Raw genomic sequence first — 22,092 nt, forward strand, 5'->3', positions numbered from 1 at the left:
AGCACTCTAGCCTGAGCAACACAGTGAGACTCTATCTCAAAAAAAAAAAAAAATTTAACAACAAAAAAATGAAAGGAATAAACTAAGCCTGCATAACAAAGTCTCCCTAATTGCTGAATCTGGGTAAAGGGTATATGGTCTACTAGTCTAAATCATCATACTAGTCTACATTTGAGTGTGTTTAAATATTTTTATTACAGGAACTTTTCTTTTTTATAGTAAGAAGTCCCCTTTTCAAGTGAAGGAACACATAAAGAAAAGGCTTCATGGCCGGGCGCGGTGGCTCACGCCTGAAATCCTAGCACTCTAGGAGGCTGAGGCGGGCGGATTGCTCGAGGTCAGGAGTTCGAAACCACCCTGAGCAAGAGCGAGACCCCGTCTCTACTATAAATAGAAAGAAATTAATTGGCCAACTAATATATATAGAAAAAAATTAGCCGGGCATGGTGGCGCATGCCTGTAGTCCCAGCTACTCGGGAGGCTGAGGCAGGAGGATCCCTCGAGCCCAGGAGTTTGAGGTTGCTGTGAGCTAGGCTGACGCCACGGCACTCACTCTAGCCTGGGCAACAAAGCGAGACTCTGTCTCAAAAAAAAGAAAAGGCTTCATGACTACGGTCACCTGAGACATACCCATAGGAATATTTCTTTGCTGCATAGCATCCATAGCAAAGATCAAAGTCATCACACACATTGCAATTCATCCTCCGGCCTATGATCAAACCCTGGCAGTGGTCACAGGTAAACTCCATGTTGACCATTTCATGGTCGTCTCCATGGCCCTCGGGCTTTACACCACCTGAGGAAAAAAAACAGTAGTGTGAGGTGGAGAGCAGAGGGCTCCTAGAAGGGCCAGATTCCTAACCCAAACCAATCCTAGCACCAGGGCCACTCCCAGTTTACTACTCAGGAAGGCAGGGGACATAAGCATCCTCTGGAGACCAGAGTGCTTTGCCCAGGTGGTTCTGGGAATATGAATGATATTCTTGGCACAGAATTTCTCAGTAATAGGGTAGTAAACTGACCCCCTTTTTCCAGTGCAACAGTTTGATCAAATATATTACCAATTCCCAACCATGACTGCCATTTGGTGGAAACAAGTCCACAGCTCAATTTGTGAGCTGTCTTCCATGACTCCCTCCTCTGACAAATATTAAGCAGCTGCTGATGTATTGCTGTTAACAAGCACTGAGGAGTAATAAGGTTTTTGCTTTTCCTTTTACACTCCAGAATCACAGATGAAAAAGGACTCTGTAAACCCCAGACCCAGTGAGTGAGAATGACTGTCATGAGAGAGACTGGCTGTTCTGGTCTCCTTCTCACTCTAAGTCCAATAGGTCTCCAAGCCCTGTCACAGATCCTACTCAATGCTCCTCACATCTGACCCACTTCTATTCCCACTGTCATGAACCCAATCCAGGCTCTAATGCCCTTGTGACTACTGTGACTGATTTCTTTTAGTTTTGTTTTGGGACAGGTCTCACTCAGTCAACCAGGCTGGAGTGCAGTGGCATAATCACAGCACATAGCAGCCTCAAACTCTTGGGCTCAAGCTATCCTCCTGCCTCAGCCTCCTGAATAGCTGGGACTATAGGCATAAGCTACTGTGTTTAGCTAATTTTTACTTTTTTTAAAGATAGGGTATCACTATGTTGCCCAGGCTGGTCTCAAACTCCTGGCCTCAACTGATCCTCCCACCTTGGCATCCCAAGGTGCTAGGGCTACAGATGTGAGCCTCCATGCCCAGCCCTGAGACTAATTTCCTAAAAGAAACACTTATACAGACAAAACCACCTTCCTCTAACATAGCTCTCACATTAATACTCTGCTTGGAAAAGCTTTCCTACTGTCTGTAGACTATTCAAATCCCTTGGTCTAGTATATCAGGTTCCCAAAATCTGGGCCCCACTTGTCTTAATCCATCATTTAGTTGGACAGACATTCAAGCTTGTCTACCTAAACTCACTATAGATGCTCATTCATTTGTCTCTGGGCTTCTCTGCCCTTGGTGGCGGCACTGTCTCCAATGTTTCCTTCTATCATCCGGTCCTAACTTTCTTCAAAGACCAATTCTCATCCCACCTCCTTCACAAGCCCTCCCTGCAGCAATGCTTCTACTATTTCTAAACTTTTCCAGGGCAGATGTGGTCCTGCACTCCAGCCTGGCTGACAGTGCGAGACCTGTCTCGAAAGAAAAAAACTTTTCCAGAAATAATCTGTACCATTCATTTATAACTCAGCACATATACCATTTATACTGAAATAGATATTCTTTGGATCTGTCCAATCTCCCTGCTGGCCTATGGCAGGGGCTATGTTCCCAGGGCAGGGGCTATGTTACCAGGGCAGGGGCTGTGTCTTTTACTGTTGGCCCATGCACACAAAGAGCATTCAACTGTGCAGTACTGCTGATCTGCTTTGGCTCAGCACCTACAAGTCAAGTGCATGAAAGGATTTTTGAGGCTTGCTTTTGGGTGTGTGTATATTTCACTGCTTGTCAACAATGCATGACTCAGAAGCAATAACTATTTCCTGGAAACTCCACTGAATGTGCATTCCTTGGTCCTGAGTATTTACCAAGTACCTACACCCAGCTCTATGGAAGATGGAAGGATGCCAGATAATGAGAGCTCTGGAGCTTATCATTTAGTTGTGCGATAAGGCCCATGTTTGCCAAAGAATCAGAGAATACCACTGGGCAGTATTTTTATTTAGTACAATGGGAATTTTAAAAAATGACCAGGGCCAGGCGCTCATGCATGTAATTTCAGCACTTTGGGAGGCTAAGGCCAGAGGATCACGTAAGCCCAGGACTTTGAGACCGGCCTGGGCAACATAGTGATACCTGTCTTGACAAAAAAAAAAATTAGCTGGGCATTAGATGGTATACACCTATAGTCCCAGCTACTTGGGAGGCTGAGGTAGGAGGATCATGTGAGCCCAGGAGTTCAAAGTTGCAGTGAACTATAAACGCACCACTGCACTCCAGCCTAGGGACCCTGTCTCTAAAAAACAAAAATAACAGCAACAGAAAATACCTAAAAAAAAAATCGACAAGATCACAGAAAACAGAAACAATTATTACTTTATTACTTTCGGATATGGCATACTCAGCCCATGAAATTTACCCAGGAAGCAAGTTTTGCAGAGATCCATGTCACTACACTGCAGACACCGGTAGCGATGCCAGGGGGCAATCTCATCACACCCGTCACAAGAGATGTCCACATTTAACAGGTCACAGTAGCGAGCAATAAACATGTGCATCTGTAAGGCCGAAACAAACACAATCAACCAACAGACTTTCTAATGTGGCAGCTATTCATTAATCAATTCATTCAGTCAATAGGTACGTAAGATGTTCCAGGCATTGCACTAAGTGCTAGAATTTGAAGATGAATAAGCTCAGTGTCTAGTTGGGAATTCCCTCAAGCAAACAGATGATGACCATACAGTGTAATCAGTGCTTTGACAGTCAAATTCGGGAGGCTCAGAGAATGCAGAGGACTATGGCTGCCAGTGGGTGGCAGGAAGGTCAAGGAAGATTTTCCAAAGGCGTTAATTCCCCAGCTGAGATCTGAGGGACAAACAGGTATTAGCTGGGTGGGGGTAAGGGTAGTGGGCATGTCAGATAGAAGGAATAGCAAGTTCTACAGGAGGCAAATGGGGGCAAGAACGACAAGGGTTTATGAAATTGGCAATGATTCAGTAACAAAGGGGAGATAATGTGGGAAAAGTTAAACCACAAAGGGCCTCGAATGCTAGTCTAAAGAGTTACTGACCATTTTTAAGTAGAAAAGTAATGTGCTCAGATTTGAACATTCTGAAAGCTCTCCTGGTTGCTGAGGAAGCAATGAATTGAAGGGGGCAAGGCTGGATTCCGGGAGACTGAGCACGACCAAAGCTGTTAAAGCAACCCATGGCAGGTAATGCGGGGCTGGGACTGAGCAGTAAGCGAGATGGGAAAGGCAGGCAGACGTGAAAGGTATTAAGGAGGCAGAAGGAAGGAATCCTGGCGACTGACTGGATACGGGCCAGTAAAAGGGAAGGGTCAAGAACATCCACACTCCTGGCTTGGGTGCTCAGCTGGACCGTGGGAGTGCCTGCAGACACAGGAAACACTGCCATAGGAACACTGCTCTTGGCACTTAAAGGGAAACTTTCTGGGGAGTTACTAAGGGTACTGTTTCATGATCAAATTGTTTTACTGGAAATCAATTGGGGGCTACAGTATAGTTGATCTTTAGGACCTAGAAATGAGGGAACTAAACCAGTAAGTAATCACATAGTGGTAGACCATAGCAAACATGCCAGGTCACTTTAGAACTAGAGAATGGCTCCCCTAAGAGACATTAACATACAAGAGAGAAAAAGCCACAAAAAGGCCCAGCTGGAACATTTCATCCAAGCACCCCAGAGGTGCTAATATGAGCAATGTGGCTGGCACACAGTAGGCACTCAATACCTAGAAAACGAATGAATCTGAGGCAGCAGATGCCCAGCACATGTGGTAATGACAAACGTAACACCCAATGTGGAAATGGACGTGGCAGGCCATCTGAGCCTGATGCCTTTACGCATTTGAATCATGTAACTCTGATGCCACGTACATATGGCTGCCCCAAGCTCACCAGGCCACCTTCTGATTGAAATGTGGCTTCCCACATTGCTTGCCTATAGGAAGAGAATGTGCTGCCCCAAGGACACTCGAGCCCAGGCCCTCCAGCAACTCTGTTTCTCACTGTAAATTAATAAATGACACCTAATATTGTATATCAGTCTCATGAGCCAATTTTCCTGAATCTTTCTCACAGGTCAGATCAGTGTGGTTAGATCAGGATTCAGAGGCCTCAGGCTAAAGACCAGATAGGAGGGTACTGAATGCCACCTGCAGCCCTCTCAGGAGACAGCCTGTCAGCACTCCCCCCAGGCAAACTCTCCTCTCCAAACTAGCAAATCACTTCAGGTTACTCTAGTTGAGAGGTCTTACTTTCCTCTGCTTCTCTGGATCTTCCTGGGCTATTTTTTCATACCAGGCCTCAAACATGCCATCCTGACATTCATCCATCCATTCTGAGTTCTGCTTGGCATCAGCAAGCTCATCTTCTTCACTCCATTGGCTGAAAAAGGACACAAAGAGAGAAAAGCATGCCTTTCCCAAAACCAAGGAAGGAACTGGTTAGCAGACTCTGTGTCCTGTGGATCTATTAGATTGGGTATTTTTTAAATTTCTGAGAAGAAAAGGTCAATTGCTTTCCAAAGTCCCAGGATTTGTCAGGTATTTGATAGATATAGACCAATAAAAAGGGAGAAACCCTTTCCATAGACTACAATAGGCAAGGAATTAGAGCTTGAAAGGTTGTACCCACATGGCATAATTCCACTCAACAATCATTTGTGGTGAACCTACTATGTGCCAGGCACTGGGGCCAAATAAAATTTTTTTTTTTAAAAAAAGAAGTTTGATTTGGACATGGTTAGTATTTCCTAGTGGAATCAGCATGAGAAGGGAGCCAGGAGACCCTGTAACTTCAGCTGTACGGCCAGCTGCTATAAGACCTTGACACGTGACTTAGCCCCAGTCCTCAGTTTCCTCATTTCAAATAAAGTTTCAGATAGATAATCTCACAGGATCCTGTCAGATGCTAAATTATAAATTTCCATAATTTTGGTTTTAGAGTTTATTTTAGCAACCAGAATTTTAAGCACAAAAGGGTCTGCTTGATAGCAAATGCAAAATATTTACCAAGCAACCTATACACATTCATTCACGCATGCATTCCAACAAAATGAGTTCAGGCATACTCAGCTCTGAGCTAGGTGCTGTAGGGACTGGTGTGAAGGATGTGGTTCCACCCCCAAAGGCTGTATTGTGCAGGGGCAGACAAAGCTTGAGACAAGGAGCAGGCGGATGGCTAAAGAACCAGCATGCTAATACCCTCCAGTGCTGGGCCCCATCTCTCTGCCAACAGCGCCCCCTGACAGCAGGGCGATGGCTGAGCTCAGTTAATGAGGAGACAGCTTTAATTCTGTCCCCCTTTCTCAAAATAGCTCTTCTGAGAGGGTAAAAATTATCCCAGTGTTGACTCATTCATTTATTTCCTTCCAGTTCTCTTAACACTTGCTTTTCTTCTCCCATTCTCTTCTCCTTTCTCTTCTACAGACGAGTGGCTAAGGAGTAAGCAGACTTAAACACAGTGGAGAAACACTGGTCAAAACTGGGAAGAAACCAGGCACAGTGGCGTGTGCCTATAGTCCCAGCTACTCGGGAGCCTACGGCAGGAGGATTGCTTGAGCCCAGAGTTAGAAGCCAGGTTGGGCAACATAATGAGAACCTATCTCTTAAAAATAAAAATTGGAAAGAAGAAAAAAACCTTTGCATACTAATTTTTCTTAGAATTTAAGTCCTTATAATGTGCAGGAGGTTATAGTGGCTAACATCACACATACATGTAATAAAAAATGTAGAAAAGAATTCTCCAGTTCAACAAGCTATCCTCCAATCTCCAAAAATGCAGAGGACCCTCATGCTCAGAGTTCACAATAGCACCATGACCACCACCAGTTTACACAGCACCACTACTTGTCAGACACTGTTCCAAACACTTAAAGATATAACTCGTATATTCTTCACAACAAGCTTCAGAGGCAGGTACCATTATTATCTCCAGCTCTAAAGATGAGGAAACTGAGGCACACAGGGGTTAAATAGCCTGTCCACAGTAACCCAGCTAATATGTGGCAAAGCCAGGACATTACCCAGTCTAACCCCAAGAGTCTGTGCTCTTACTCCTACACTAGGATCCCTGTATTTCAGAACTGCACTGTGCAGGACTGTGTTCTTACCTGATCACACTGTCATGGACACTTATATTTTCTTGTGACATTTTCATGAGGAGCTCTGGTAACTGAATATCAACAAAGAAGGCAAGATCACCAGGTTCCCAGCCCATATCCAAAAGATGAAGCAGCGCCGTCTGGACACAGGATAAGGCAGGCAGCAAGGACCTAAAGAAACCATGAAGGTGACAGTTATCAAAGCTGCCCAGAAACAACAGAAATAATGCAAGTCAGTGACCTGCTTTGTTTGTAATTGGAAAGCAGAAGGGAACTCTACATTGCTGGTTTCGGTTCCTTTCAAATTTCTCATACTCCATACAAACATTCTTCAAAGGTTAAGCAAAAGAACTCTGGAAGGTATAAAGTAAGGTTTCCACCCTGCCAGGACTACCACAGAGGCATCTTAAGGTAAAGGACTAAGTAGTAAAAATCACCTCCCGATAAACAGCAAGATCAAGGCCAGCCCCAAACTAGCCAACGTTATGCTATTTCATTTTTACAGAAGAACCATTTGATTTAAGGCTTATATCTAAACCACTTACTAACAAGGAGGCTGGGAAATGGCTTTATATAAGTTTTTTTTTTTTTTTTTTTTTGAGACAGAGTCTCACTTTGTTGCCTAGGCTAGAGTGAGTGCCGTGGCGTCAGCCTAACTCACGGCAACCTCAAACTCCTGGGCTCAAGCAATCCTGCTGCCTCAGCCTCCCAAGTAGCTGGGACTACAGGCATGCGCCACCATGCCCGGCTAATTTTTTCTATATATATTAGTTGGCCAATTAATTTCTTTCTATTTATAGTAAAGACGGGGTCTCGCTCTTGCTCAGGGTGGTTTCGAACTCCTGACCTCGAACTCCTGACCTCGAGCAATCCGCCCGCCTTGGCCTCCCAGAGTGCTAGGATTACAGGCGTGAGCCACCTCGCTCGGCTTGGCTTTATATAAGTTTTAAAACTGTACATAATATATAATACAGTAAAAACTGAAAATAACATTCTTAGATAAACCCAGACCAATCCACACTAGATAGAAAAAAGACTGCGAGAAAATATACTAAACTAACATTAGCGATTATCTCTGGAGGGCAAGATTAGAGATTATTTTTATTTCATCCTTTGTGTTTCTCTATATTTTTAATATTGAACATGTCTTTCTCTTATAATCAGAAAAAATACATTTTTCTTTAGAAATTATAAAGTTATCCAGTACCTGTCATTTATGCTACTAAATCCTTTAATTGCTTTGACCAAAAACAGAACAAGTTGATAGTAAGCATCTCGAATTTCTCTGTGCAGCTCAGCACCGCAGCCTTCCAAGTGTCCAAAATAACTAGAAACAGAGGAAATCACCAACTCAATCGCCAGAACATCTTTTACTTACATAATCATTACTCTTTACACAAAAAAGAGGCAAGCAGCAGCAAACTGAATAAAGCAGCACAGGAACTTAATACAAATATAATAACTTTAGAAAGTAATAGACAAAACAGCAAGTGAATCCATTTGACTAGGTCAAGAGAGTTACGCAGAAGTATGCGGTGACAATTATTTGTCTTTCTTTGTGAATATAAAAACCATCCTTCCCACCACTACTGAATGTCAGACACTGTATTAAATATTGTTCACAAATGACCTCCTTTAACCCTCTGCACACAATCATGCCCACCCCTCTGCTTCCTGCTTCACTGATGACTTTAGCACCAAGCTCATTGTCATTTCTACCTTGATTCTTGCCACCCTGGTGACCTCAATATCCCTAGAAATGATACCTCCATTCCTTTTTATCTCAATTCTCTGCCATCTTCACCGCCAATGATCTTCTCTTCCATTCCCTTAGCCATCCCAGTGTGACGGTTATTTCCTTGACCATGTCATCAGGTGATGGTGTCACCTCTGAAGGCTGAGTTCAGAGCATCCTACTCTGCCTCAGCTTTCCTCCTGCTCACCCACTGCAGGACTCCCACACAGCCCTTTCTTCCACTCCAGCGAGCCCCAGCCCAGGACACTGCCTCCCATTCCACCCGCTACTCCCGCCACGCTTCCTCTTTGCTCCCTTCTCGCCTTAGACTCCATGGCCCACAATCACACCTTGGCAAACATCACCTCCCTTACCTCTTTCTTCCTCCATGTGTTTGCCTGAGAAATTTTATACACCTATCAGAACAGCTGAATGTTGCTGGAGGAAACACCACACAACCAAGCTGACTAGCACCACTTTAAATTCGCAACCATGATTTTCAAGTAAGCACTCAACATTATCAGGCAATCTAGTAGACTTTCTCAGCTTTCATTACTATCTAAAACCTTCCTGCTTCTCCTTAAATTGCTACCACCTCCTTTTCAACCTTCATTTTTTCACTGATGATACAATCCCTTTATTTTATTTAAAAAAAATAGAAATGATCACATAGGCATCCCCTCATCTTTGTACCACTAAATCTACCAACCAACTTGCATCTCTACCATACTATCTCCTCCTGCTACCACAGATAGTGTCTCTCTGGTTCTGTCAAAGGCCAACCTCTCTACTTACATGACTGCTACTACAAATAGTCCCTCTCTTCCTGCATTAAGCTTTTCCTAGGTACTGATTCATTCCCACCAGCACACAAAAGTACTCTAATTATCTCTTAAAAACCTTCGGTTGATCCTACATCCCTCTCCAATTACTGCCCCATTTCTCTGCTCCCCTGTAAGGCCAAATTTCTTGAACTAATTGTCTGTGCTCATTCCATTTTATTGCCCCCATTCTCTTCTCCACCCAGCCCAGTTGGGCTTTTGGTCCCATGGCTCCAGTAAGACTGTTGCCAGTGTGCTTTTTCCTCAAATTCTTACATAAGTATTTGACACAACTGACCATTCTTACCTTGTGAGATATATTCTTCTCTTGGCTTCTGTGATGCCACCATCCCCTAGGGTTTGATCTACCTCAGTGGCCACTCCTTCCTAGTATCCTTTGCTAGATTGCTCTTCTTCCTCTGCTTGACCACGGCTCAGTCCTGGGCCCTTCTTGTCCATCTCTGTACTCTTTCTAGGAAGTCTCATGGCTTTAAATACCACCTATATGCTGATGGCATCCAAATTCTATCCCTAGTCCTAATTTCTTTCCAGAACTTTACACTATGACTTTTGTTTTCTTGATATCTTTACTTGAATATCTTTTCTTGGTATCTTTACTTTACTTTACTAAAAAGCAGCTCAAACTTAACATGGCCAAACAAAACTTCTGATTTTCACCCCAATCTGTTTCTTCCATACTCTTTCCCTCAGTCACATGCATCACCATTCACCCATCTGCTCAAGCAGAAACTCCAAAAATCCTAGGAGTTTCTTTTGCCATGATTCCTTTCTTTCATTTACCCTCTACATCTAATCTATCTGTAAGTCCTGACAATACTACCTCCAACATATACCTGACTCTCATCCTTTCCCTCCATCTCTAGTAATACTGCCAGGTTCAAACCATCACCCTCTCTTGCCTGGACTCCTGCAACAGTCTCCTAACTGCTTTTCTTATTCCCATCATTTTTCACATAGTAGCCAGAGGCATCTTTTACAAATATAAATCAAAGTGTGCTCCTCCTGGGCTAAAAAATCTCCAGTGGTTTCCCATCTACAGCTCAGTATAAAATCCAAATATCTTATGGTGATAAGGCTCCTGCCTAACTTTCTGACCTCATCTTCCCCTTACTTCCTTCCTAATGCTCTTCCTTCTGCCTGATCTCAGCTGGTCATTCATCTCTTGGTTTACATGTCATCTCTTCAGCCTGCCTTTCCTGATCATCCAAACTAGGCCACTTTGTACTAAAACATCATGTAACAATATCACTGCCTGACCTTTTTTTCATTTTTTAAAATTGTCTCTCTCTCCTCAACAGAATAAAAGCTCCATTAGAATAGAACCTTGTTTGCCTTGTCCACAGCTGTATAAATAACACCTAGAACAGTGCTTGGCATAGGAAATAACTCAAAAAACATTTATTGAGGGAATGTTAGAAACACTTTGTGCGTTCTTACATTAATGTCATTACTGTAAATGTGCATATATTTAGCTCACAGCTTTCAGGAACAAATGATGAGTATGGTTATATGAGGAACACAATTCTCACTGTCTGGTAAAATAAGGCTGATAAACTCATCAAGAGGAATAAACACGTTCCTGGTACTTACTTACTAAAAGGATATTAACCAAAAACGTAATGTGTATCCTACATGGAAATGATGGGTTTATTAATTATAGAAGACAAACTAGGATTCCTTTAAAACGATCTGTTTGTTTTCCTTGCAGACCTGTCATTTGCACTTACTTGGTAAAATCTTTCTGGCAGGTCAGAAGTTCCAACAGGAAAAGTATAAAAGGCGGATGGAAGCAGTGAGGCTGTCCGAGGGACTCTGCACAATACTGAATTATCCTCAGGACTTCGAGGATGCTCTGGGCTTGGGCTTTTCTCAAGGAAAGAACCTTTACAACACTGGAGACAGAACTCAAGTCAGAAACCCCAGAAAACTCCTGCGTGGTGGCAGAAGGAAAATATACCCTCCACCCAAGTTCTGCTGCCATATTAATAAAAAGGAAAAGCTACTGTGAGGCATTAGAAACACCATGTAAGAAGAATATCAATACCTGTTTATTATTTTTAGTAAACTGACTTATTACAAGTCAGTTCCCACCAACTGTCCAGAAGCCCAACCTGTTTTTAAAAATTAATTAATTAATAAGAAACTTTGATATCTTCACTTCTCCACAGAGACAACAAAGCTTTAATTCTTAGGTCAGGAAATTCCTCACTAATTTAAAACATGCCATACTTCCAAAGATATAGGCCCATGAACAATAATTTTGTCAGAAAATATCAAGTCTTAAATTTCTCCCAGTGTTAAAATAAGACAAATGTTTAAGTGGCAGCTACCAAAATAAATGCTTCCTTTTGCTATTCTAACAGTACATTATTGATATATACTTTAATACAGTATCATGTACAAATCTTAAGTAAAAAAATACTTGTTTAAAGGAAAAAAAATCTTTTTTTTTGAGACAGTTTCACTCTTTGCCCTGGGGTAGAGTGCCATGGCATCAGCCTAGCTCACAGCAACCTGAAACTCCTGGGCTCAAGCAACCCTTCTGCCTCAACCTCCCGAGTAGCTGGGACTACAGGCATGTGCCACCATGCCCGGCTAATTTTTTTTTATATATATTTTTAGTTGGCCAATTAATTTCTTTCTATTTCGAAATCCTGACCTTGAGCAATCCTCCCTGCCTCGGCCTCCCAGAATGCTAGGATTATAGGCGTGAGCCACCACAGCCCGCCTTTTTCTTGAATATTATAAATAGTCTGGATCTATTCTAAATATCATTGCTCATTTTTAACATGAACTCCAAGCCCCCGACTAGACTGGGTACCTACAGCTTGCAAAGAGAAAGTCCTGGGAAGGTAATGACTGGCTCACCTCTCATGCGAGAGCGACTGATCCTTAATGAAGTCCATGACGTCCTTCAGCACAGGGTATTTCTCTTTGACTGTGGGCACAGGTCTGGCTTCCTCCATGGACCGGAAGGAGAGCAGCCGGAGTCGCCCTCTCGTGAAGGGAGGCCTCCGGCTGGGCGTGGAAGGTGACAGGGGCTCTTCCGTTGTGGCAGAGGACACTTCAGCAGCAGGAGGGCCACTGCTGGGCAGCAGCTTCGGACGGACATCCAAGCCAGGACTCCGGTCTCCGGTGGCAGGAGGCGCCCCTTCAGTGGGAGATGCCGAGGCTTGGAAATGTTCTTCCACCACAGAGCTTGTCCTCTGGCGCCTGTCCAGTGGCTGGAGATGATCAGTTTCATCAGCAGTCACCAATTTGTCACAGCTTTCTTTTGAACTTATGCCCATGGGCAGAAATTTTAGTAAGAGAAGACTCTTCTGAATACACTCTTTTGCTAAACACAAAAAATAAATTTAAAAAAGTCAAAATTAAATTTATTGCCTACTTTAGGAGAGAAAACAATCTATTTAAAACTTCACAGTTTAGGGCAAGAAACACCTTCCTTAATATAGTGAGTATATATTACTGACAGAACAGAATCAAATTTTATCTCATAAATCAAGATGTTACCAGGACTTACCAGCACATTTGAAAACGTTTTACTGTGGACATTTTCAAACATATACAATGAGGGGTATAAAGACCCCTCCATGGACCCATCACCCAGGTTTCAGTAATTATCAGCTCAGGGCCAATCTTGTTTCACTCCTACCAACTCTGCACACACCCTGGATTATCTCCATGCAGATCCCAGCACCACACTATTTCCTCTGCAAAAACTTCAGTATATTTCTCAAAAAAACCCCAAAAAACAAAAAAACAAAAAAAACAAAGAAAAGTTTTGCTGGACACAGTGGTTCACAACTGTAATCCCAGCAGTTTGGGAGGCCAAGGCAAGAGGATTGCTTGAGGCCAAGAGTTCAAAACCAGTGTGGGCAAAATAGCAAGACCCTGTTTCTAAAAAGAATAAATAAATAAAAATAAAAAAAATTATCCAGGCTTGGTGGCACACATCTGCAGTCCCAACTACTCTGGAGGCTGAGGTAGGAGGATTGCTTGAGTCCAGAAATTCAAGGTTATGATGAACTATGATCACACTCCTGCCTGAACAACGGAGTGAGACTCTGTCTCAAAAAAAAAAAAAAAAAAAAAAAAAAAGAAAAGAAAAGAAAAAGAAAAATGTTTTTAAAATAACACAATCATGCTATCATTTCAAAAATCATAGTGTTATAATTCTTTAATTTCATCACGAAATTTCAATGTGAGCATACTTTAAAAATATAAGAAGATGTAGCCCAAAAAATATCCAGTGACTCCTGAGAGCAATAATTAGAAAGATGCTCCATTTGGAGCATATCAATGAACATCTACTCCTCTCTAGCATTTTCTCTATTTGTGATACATCTTTGAAAACTACATTTAGCACCTGTATCACTTTCCCTAGGTCAACACAGCCTCAACTAAGTTAATCTAGAAGGCAGGCCACTGGTTTTCTACGCTCTGAAATGAAAACAGAAGGCCTAGTAATGACAGCTGGGATTCGCACACTCACCCAGGCTCTCAGGGTTGGCCTCAGTAGCTTCTGAACCACGTTTTTCTTCTGCTTCATTCCCCAGGCTCATCAGGGACTTCTGCTTCATCTCTAACTGGAGGGAGGATTTGAGCCACATAATTATGCCATCCATACAGGCCAGCAAGGGCAGCCACAGAAAACCACTTCAAAAGCACACAGTGTTGATATCACAGTGTACTCTGTAGCTACCATTCAGCTATTGAGGACACAGGACTGAGCTGTTCTTGTTTGTCCTAGAAGTCATCCAGGCTTTGAAGCTGTCTAAAAGTGTTATCTGCAGAACTACTTTGTCTTCTGTGTTATTTGGGAGGGGTTCGTAACCATGATCTTATTTAAAAATTTCTAGAACACTGGTGCCAGAGGCTCCTTTATCTAAAGCCCATCTAGCACAGATAAAGAAGCTAAGATCTAGAGAAACGAAAAGCTTGCTAGTGGCACACACCCAGTTTGCTGCAGAGGTTGGACCAAAATTTGGTATCTATTCTACCCTGAATGAGGGGACACCTCTAAGTGAAGCTGAGACTTCCAGGAAGAGAACGGTGCTCTCTTAGTACCAGCCTAGGCAATGGTCACAGCATAGGCCACAAGGCTTACAGCCCAGGTAGATGGCCACATGTGATGCATATGAGCCCAAGGTCTTGAAGAGAAGGTTGGCCTCTTGTCCAACTGTTTGCAGTCTGTCCTAAACTAGAAGCATAATCTACAACATGGCTTCTCAATTGCCAAACCCTTTTTACTTGAACTGTCTGTGATAGTTTACTTTGTCAGACACTCTTTTTCTTTCAACATCTACTACTGCGTTGGTTTCTCTGTCAACACACTTTTCAGATTCTCCTCCCACCATTTTGATGATGATGTCTTAGTTTCTTTTGAGAGATCCTGTTCATCTTGGTCTCTATCTACACAGTCTATATCGGGTACCAACTATGTTCTAGTCACTATGGACTCTATCCAAAGCTGTCTGTTCCTGTATAAACTCATATTTTTAAAAAATAAACTATTACAAATGATTTGACATTATCCCTATCTCAGTCTTGACATTTATGTGAAGCATCAGCTCTTTAGAGTCTTTCATTTACTAAACTCTCCAGCAAATGTCTCAGATAACCTAGATGTCTTTACACTGAACATGTCCCAAACTGAACCTACCTCCCTAATCCCAGATCTAAGACTCTTTTCCTATCCTGGTCAATCCTATCCATCCATCAACTCACCCTAACCGGAACCTGGGAACTGCACTGTATTTCTTCTTCCTGCTCACCACTCACATCAATCACAAAGCCCACAGATTATTTTATCTCCTCCCTTGCAGAAGCCATCCTCATCTAACTACTGCAATTAGTCTTCCGCTTTCAGTTTCATTATCCATTCACTATCCTATTTAAAGACTTTTCCCTCAATTACTGTATAATATTTGAGATGCATGTAAATATATAAAGAACAATAATACTAATACATAGGTACTCATCTCTATGCCCAAGAAATACAAACAATTCTTCTGTATTTGGTGTTTATCATTTCCATGCATTTGTATAATTTCACTACATATTTATATACACAACATATAGACTGGTTTGTGTTTAAACTTCATATAAGTTATATTGTACTTATGCATTCTTCTGCAACTTGCTTTTTCTAATCAAGTTTGTGAGAGCCCTCCATGCTCATATATGTAGCTCTATTCATTCACTTTCATTGTAATATAGTATTAAATAATAACATAGGATTTTTTTTTGTCCATTCTCTTACTGATGAACATTTGGTTCTTCCAGGTCAGTGCTGTCATAAACAATGATGCAGAACCATTTTTCTAAAGTATATACCTGAGAGACCTCCCCTCCACCTAAAACTGTCAATGGGAAAACATATAATAAAACCACAAGCAAAGGAAAGTCACCCCATATCTAAAACAAGCTTTTCGTCCTAGTCTAAAGAGTTCCGTGGAGGGGCCTTTGCAATTACTGAAGGAGAGCTCAACTGAAACCTATTTACTATGAAGACTTTCAATTATTACCAAATTATGATTTCAAGATTTATAAATTATTTTATATCTATTCATGAATATCATTGAACTTTACTTTTAAAAAATTCTGAAGTTGGCCGGACGCGGTGGCTCATGCCTGTAATCCAAGCACTCTGGGAGGCTGAGGCAGGCGGATTGCTCGAGGTCAGGAGTTTGAAACCAGCCTGAGCAAGAGCAAGACCCCCGTCTCTACTATAAATAGAAAGAAATTAATTGGCCAACTAATATATATAGAAAAAATTAGCTGGGCATGGTGGCACATGCCTGTAGTCCCAGCGACTTGGGAGGCTGAGACAGGAGGATTGCTTGAGCCCAGGAGTCTGAGGTTGCTGTGAGCTAGGCTGACGCCACGGCACTTACTCTAGCCTGGGCAACAAAGCGAGACTCTGTCTCAAAAAAAAAAAAAAATTCTAAAGTTATATTCTTGAGAAGAGAACTATTTATATTAATCCATGAAATCATGGTGAGAAAACGTATAATATACTAAAACCACAAGCAAAGGAAAGTCTTACCATCCATATTCGAATCCCATCTGCCAAGGAATACACCTGTGCAAACTCTTCACTCAGGGCTATCTTGCCTCCACTATTTACTGGGGAAAGGAGAGATGAAGAGATTACTTCAGATAACACAATTCACAACTGTAATATTAAGCATAAAATATCTCCATCTAAATCTGCTAAAGTACAGAAAAATTCCTCCTGACACTCACACATTGGGGGTGGTAGGAGAGGCATGGGGAAAAAATCACCAGCTATGCCACAAATACCTATATGGGTTCACTGTGTTACTTTAAACTAAAATGTCTAAAGTCGAAATACTATTAAAAGTGAGTAAAGGCCAGGTGCTATGGGTCACATCTGTAATCCTAGCACTGTGGAAGGCCAAGGCAGGAGGATTACTTGAGTTTGAGACCAGCCTGGGCAACATAGTAAGACCCTATCTATTAAAATAAAAAATCCAGGTGTGGTGGCATGTACCTATAGTCCTAGCTACTCAGGTGGCTAAGGCAGGAGGATCACTTGAGCCCAGGAGTCTGAGCTTGCAGTGAGCTATGATGATACTATTGCCTTCTACCTGGGGTGATAGAGTGAGATTCTATCTCAACAACAACAAAAAGAATACCTGCATTTTTCTCCTGGATTATTAGCACACTCAGTAACTTAAACATCTGTGGTTTTAATTGGAATTTCTCAGACTGTTAGAGCTACTCAAATTTAAACTAATATTACAGATAAGAAAACTGAGGTGCAGAAAGATTGTGTGATTAACCTGAAGCTGCACAACTTCTAAGTTTTTGCATTGGGACCATGACCCGAGTTAAGGCTTCTTTCCATCAAATTTCTTGGCAGTTTTCCTTGAGAATTCTGGATAATCACTAATTATCTGCTAATTCTGAAACTCAAGGCTACTTGCCCGCCACACATTACAATCTGTTAACTATAAATTGCCCATGAATCTTTTGATTGGCAAAACAGGACTAACAAGATGATGTTTACAGTTGTAGAAATGTGTTTATAGTTTAAAATATTTTAAAATTTTCAGTTAAGATAGGCTTTCTTAAAACTTAGCAATTAGCCTTCAGATCAAAAATATTCCCTGTAATATAAGTTACCATATTTTTGCAGCTTCTCATATAAATCTGGAGTGCGATACACCAGAGCAGCAAAGGTGGCGTTCACAGCTTGATCAATAGTGGAACCAGCAACTATATCTGTCTTTGGGGCCTGTTTTCTACATGCCTGTATGAATCCTTTGCAAAGTTCTGAATATGGCCCACAGAAGTTCTGAGCAGGCTGTGACTGGGCAAAATCAAGAAGAAAATGGCAGCAGGGATCGTCAGAAATGTTCTTAACCTGAAAACAAACAAGGAAAATCCATCATGTTTAGCACATTCGTTCAAAAAATAAAATTGAGCAACTACTAGGCCAAAGCAGAAGTATAAAACATGGTGCATACTCTCAGGAAGTTTAAATCTATTTTAGGAAGACCAGACAGATATATGGATTAAAAAAAAAAGGGTAAACATAAATAAAACATCAAAAGCATTAAAACTAGCACTACCATAAAGCAAAAGATTATCAAGTGCCAAATGCCTAGACGGGATACCCAGTGCAAAGAATTCCAAGGAGAGAGATCCTGGCAGGTTAAAGTAATTAAGAAAAGCCTCCTGGAGGATATGGGCTTTGGGCTGGATCCTGAAGGACGGGCAGGTTTGGCCCTGAGGAACATAACCATTAGCAGAGGTTACGAGTCAGTGGGGAGACTGACCTGGCCTGAAGTCTCAGCTGGGGAGTGGTGGGAACTAGAGTCAGATAGTTAAGGTGAAAGGAGACTGCAGAGAGCCTTGACTGTCACATTGAGGAGTTAGACTTCACCCTGTGGGCAATGGGGAGCCATTAATGGTGCTTGGCAGTGGAATGACAAGATAATGCAGTGATTAAAAAAAAACTCGGTAGGTACCAGTGTCATAATGCAGGTGCGAGATGAGGGCCTGGATAAAGGAGGAGACAGAGGAAGGGACAGAGATGAACATCACAAGGAAGAATTCATAGGTCGTGCAGCTGAATGGACAGGCAGGGTGGAAGCAGGGTGGGGACGAAGGGAATGCTAGGGAGCAGTGGCCTAAGGCCTGGGGAAACAACAATAACAATCACAGAAGGAAGCAGTCGGGAAGACATTCAGTTTTACATTTCTGAGTTAACGGGAGTCAGGAAGGACACTGAAATGGAAATACCTAACAGGAAGACGGAGATAGGTAACCGAAGCCTGGGAGAAGAACCAGGGCTAGAAACTGACACTTAGGAATTAATCCTGCAGATATGACAGTGGACGAGAGTAGAGAGGATGAAGTCTCGGTGGGTTGTGGGAAAGAGGAGGAAGCCTGAATAAAGCCTACACTTTAGAGAAGGAGGAGTAAAGAAAGGTCAATAAAGAAGGCAAATGGAATAGTCAGATGCAAGAGAAGAAGAGAAACTGAGGAAGAACCACTGGATTCAGCAGTTAACTACTGAATAACCTGGGGTGGGGTTGGGGGAGGCAGTGGCGGATGGGGGGAGAGGAAGTAGTAGAACAGAAATAGAGGGAAGCAGAAATGAAAAATAGAGACAGGGCAGACTGTTTAGCTTTTAAAATACTATGCACCTAAATAATGTGCTATACTTCTATAGCGAACAAAAGGTATAGCACGACTCATTTACTCTAAAGTTTGACTCAGCAGGCACTAGAAATATACTCAATTTGTTTGCTTGATAACTCCATCAAGACAGATTTATGAGCACCTCCTACATTTTGCTGAAGCATCATTCATTTAATATTTTTGAACACTCATTGCACACTAGCCCCTGTGGTACACAGTGGAGATGACAAATTCACAAGGGATAGTTTCTGTCCTCAAGGAGCTAACTGCTTAACGGGGATGACAAGATATCAACACAAATATTTATAATTTAAAGTAATTAATATTGGTAAACAGTTTCCACTCCAAATATAAAGAAAATAGAAGAGTAAATACCTCCTTACTATCCTGAGGGGGGTGAGTGGGCCAGCTTGCTTCCAATTCCAACTCTGGACAAATCTGATGTCTGAAGACAGGTTTCCACAAAGGGGAGTTTAGGACTAATGCCATTTTTGCCTGAGGTACTGCCATGTTACTTCCTAACTCTGGAAAGAGAAGAAGGCTCATAAAAGTTCCATTTTTTCCTTAATACGCTGAGAATCTTTAAACTGGTAAAGAGAAGAGGAAATTCACCCACATTTACCAGAAGATAATTGTGATACTTCATAAACACATATCACAGATTAACCTAAACTAGTAAATCCTGAAATGCTGCTATTCCGTAGAACAACTTCAGTTACAAGGTACCTGTGAAATGACTAATTTGTTTAGTAAGCTGAAAACAGAATGTGAACCACCTCTAGAGTGTAACAGGAGGCCATTTAGGAATATTTAATTATGGGAAAACATTCATAATTTGTAAACTTAATTTTATAAAATATAATCATTAAATATCCATCATATATATGTTTGAAATAAACATAGAAAAAAATACTAGGTATAAATAAATAAAAATGTTAATCATATTTATGATTCTACTTTTTTTTGATTTTTCTCCATTATGTAACCTTTCTATGATATTTCATTTTTACAATGAGAAAAATTCAAGAAATGATATAGAAATAAAATTCATTAGAAAGTTTTATTCTATAATTCTTGTTCCTTGGAGGAATTTAATAACTAATTTGAACAGATCACTTTAAGGTGAAATCCATATTCACATCTCTACATACACTTACATAAATATTCACATACTTAAAGGTACACAATTAATTTATTCTATACTTCTGCCTTCTGGTTGGATTATACCTAACTTGACTTACAAAGAACAGATTAACTATGCTGCTAAAAACCAGTTCCCTCTCCCTCCTTTTCCTCCACAGACAGAGGAAATCCACAGAATCCTTTGTGATGTGTTCCAAAGCGGAGTCAAGAAGCTCATGACAATGGTGACAGGTAGACATTTTATCTAGTTTGGCTTAAGGGAAACTGAAAGGGAATATTATCAACACCTTGCTCTGCCACTGCATGGAGATGGCCTACAATAGAGAGAGCGTGCACCTCGCCCTTCAACATGGTTGCAAGAAGGAAGGAAGGAACAGGGATGTGGACTTACGACGCGCGGACTTGAGTGCCATGCACTGGGAGGCGAGGCGTCCCATCAGCCGGGAGACAAGGAGTTGTAAATCCAACCCCCAAGACACTGCGACGTCAGGCAGGCCATAGGCGGTGACAGTGAATTTGTAGCCCCACTCATTGTTACTGCTGTCAGAGTGGAAGAGGAACTGAAGCCTAGGACCTGCTTTAAAGGTCACTTTCTAGAGACAAACAGAAGTCAAGTGGTCAAACAGGTTGGAGGAGGAAGCATTTCAATAATAAGCAAGCTCTTGGAGTCTCAACATCTAAATTTAAAATGGGGAGGTGGGACTAAAAAAAATAAGGAAAAATAAAAAAGATAAAACTGGTCTCAATTTCCACAAGTTCAAAACTACGAGAGGAGAAAAGTACAAAGGGCTGACTGAAACAGAAAATTCATAACTGTACCTCATGAGGAAGCAGCATTGGCAAAAAATTGCTACTCAGCTTTCTAAACCTTGGATGAGCACGTGCCCACTACCTACTCAGCCAGGGGTCATGCCTGCTCATTCCTTTGCTCCCAACCTACACCACTGATAGCAAAGAAAAGGTCAACAGTCTGAGCTACCACTTAACCTCCAGCCCGGGAGAAGAAGCGGATCTAACTGTGAGGTGGACTCCTGGCTTTCACTGCCATGATCAGGGCCATCTTCCTGGACCCATCAGCCCTTTTTCGCTAAGGATGTAAGCTCCCCATTTACTCTGGACAATGTTAATATAAACTAGTGGCTGGAAAACTTTTAATGTTATAGGGCCAGGCAGTCCAGGTGGCTCACACCTGTAATCCTAGCACTCTGGGAGGCCGAGGTGGGAGGATCGCTTGAGGTCAGGAGTTTGAGACCAGCCTGAGTAAGAGCAAGACTCCATCTCTTCAAAAAACTGAAAAAATCACCCGGGCATGGTTGCACACACCTATAGTCCCAGCTACTCGGGAGGCTGAGGCAGGAGGATCACTTGAACCCAGGAGTTTGAAGTTGCAGTGAGCTATGATGGCGCCACTGCACTCTAGCCTAGGTGACAGAGACTCTGTCTCCAAAAAGAACCAGATAGCAAATATTTTCAAAATTTTGGGCCACGCGGTCTCTGTTGTGACTACACAACTCTGACACTGAGTGCCAAAGCAGCTATAACTATAAATAATACATAATCATGCCTGTGTGTTCCAAAAAATTTTTATTTACAAAACAGGTGACAGGTTATAGTTTGTGAAACTCTGATATAAGCCCTTCTTTTGACAAAAGTATTACATAAATGCTTCTTTCAAAGACCACACCTCCATTGCTGACAAAAGGGGAAGACTTGACACGGAAGTATTTTATCTCTTTCCCTGAATACCACTCACCTTAGGCCACTTATCAGTGCCAACTTTTGTGTCATAGCGTGTTTTCCCACCTCTAGCATCAGTAAATTCCAGATAGTCATACCTGTGAAGGCATAATCTCTATTACT

General features: G+C 41.9%; 1 protein-coding gene across 2 annotated transcripts in view; it reads right to left on the reverse strand.

Moving 5' to 3' along the window:
* The window catches only part of ZZEF1 (zinc finger ZZ-type and EF-hand domain containing 1), a 122,792-nt gene that overhangs the window by 41,665 nt on the left and 59,035 nt on the right, over nucleotides 1-22,092 (reverse strand). For both annotated transcript variants that reach the window (XM_075994227.1, XM_075994226.1), the window contains exons 23-35: nucleotides 21,986-22,067; nucleotides 20,624-20,825; nucleotides 19,465-19,613; nucleotides 17,566-17,806; nucleotides 16,463-16,542; nucleotides 13,907-14,000; nucleotides 12,280-12,748; nucleotides 11,139-11,303; nucleotides 8,042-8,161; nucleotides 6,844-7,005; nucleotides 4,988-5,117; nucleotides 3,126-3,264; nucleotides 631-796 (exon numbers count right to left, since the gene is read on the reverse strand). In XM_075994227.1, the coding sequence (XP_075850342.1) occupies nucleotides 631-796; nucleotides 3,126-3,264; nucleotides 4,988-5,117; nucleotides 6,844-7,005; nucleotides 8,042-8,161; nucleotides 11,139-11,303; nucleotides 12,280-12,748; nucleotides 13,907-14,000; nucleotides 16,463-16,542; nucleotides 17,566-17,806; nucleotides 19,465-19,613; nucleotides 20,624-20,825; nucleotides 21,986-22,067 (2,199 nt within the window). The remainder of the gene's footprint in view (nucleotides 1-630; nucleotides 797-3,125; nucleotides 3,265-4,987; nucleotides 5,118-6,843; nucleotides 7,006-8,041; nucleotides 8,162-11,138; nucleotides 11,304-12,279; nucleotides 12,749-13,906; nucleotides 14,001-16,462; nucleotides 16,543-17,565; nucleotides 17,807-19,464; nucleotides 19,614-20,623; nucleotides 20,826-21,985; nucleotides 22,068-22,092) is intronic.

The sequence above is a fragment of the Microcebus murinus genome, chromosome 18, assembly GCF_040939455.1.
Source record: "Microcebus murinus isolate Inina chromosome 18, M.murinus_Inina_mat1.0, whole genome shotgun sequence".
Taxonomy (NCBI): Eukaryota; Metazoa; Chordata; class Mammalia; order Primates; family Cheirogaleidae; genus Microcebus; species Microcebus murinus.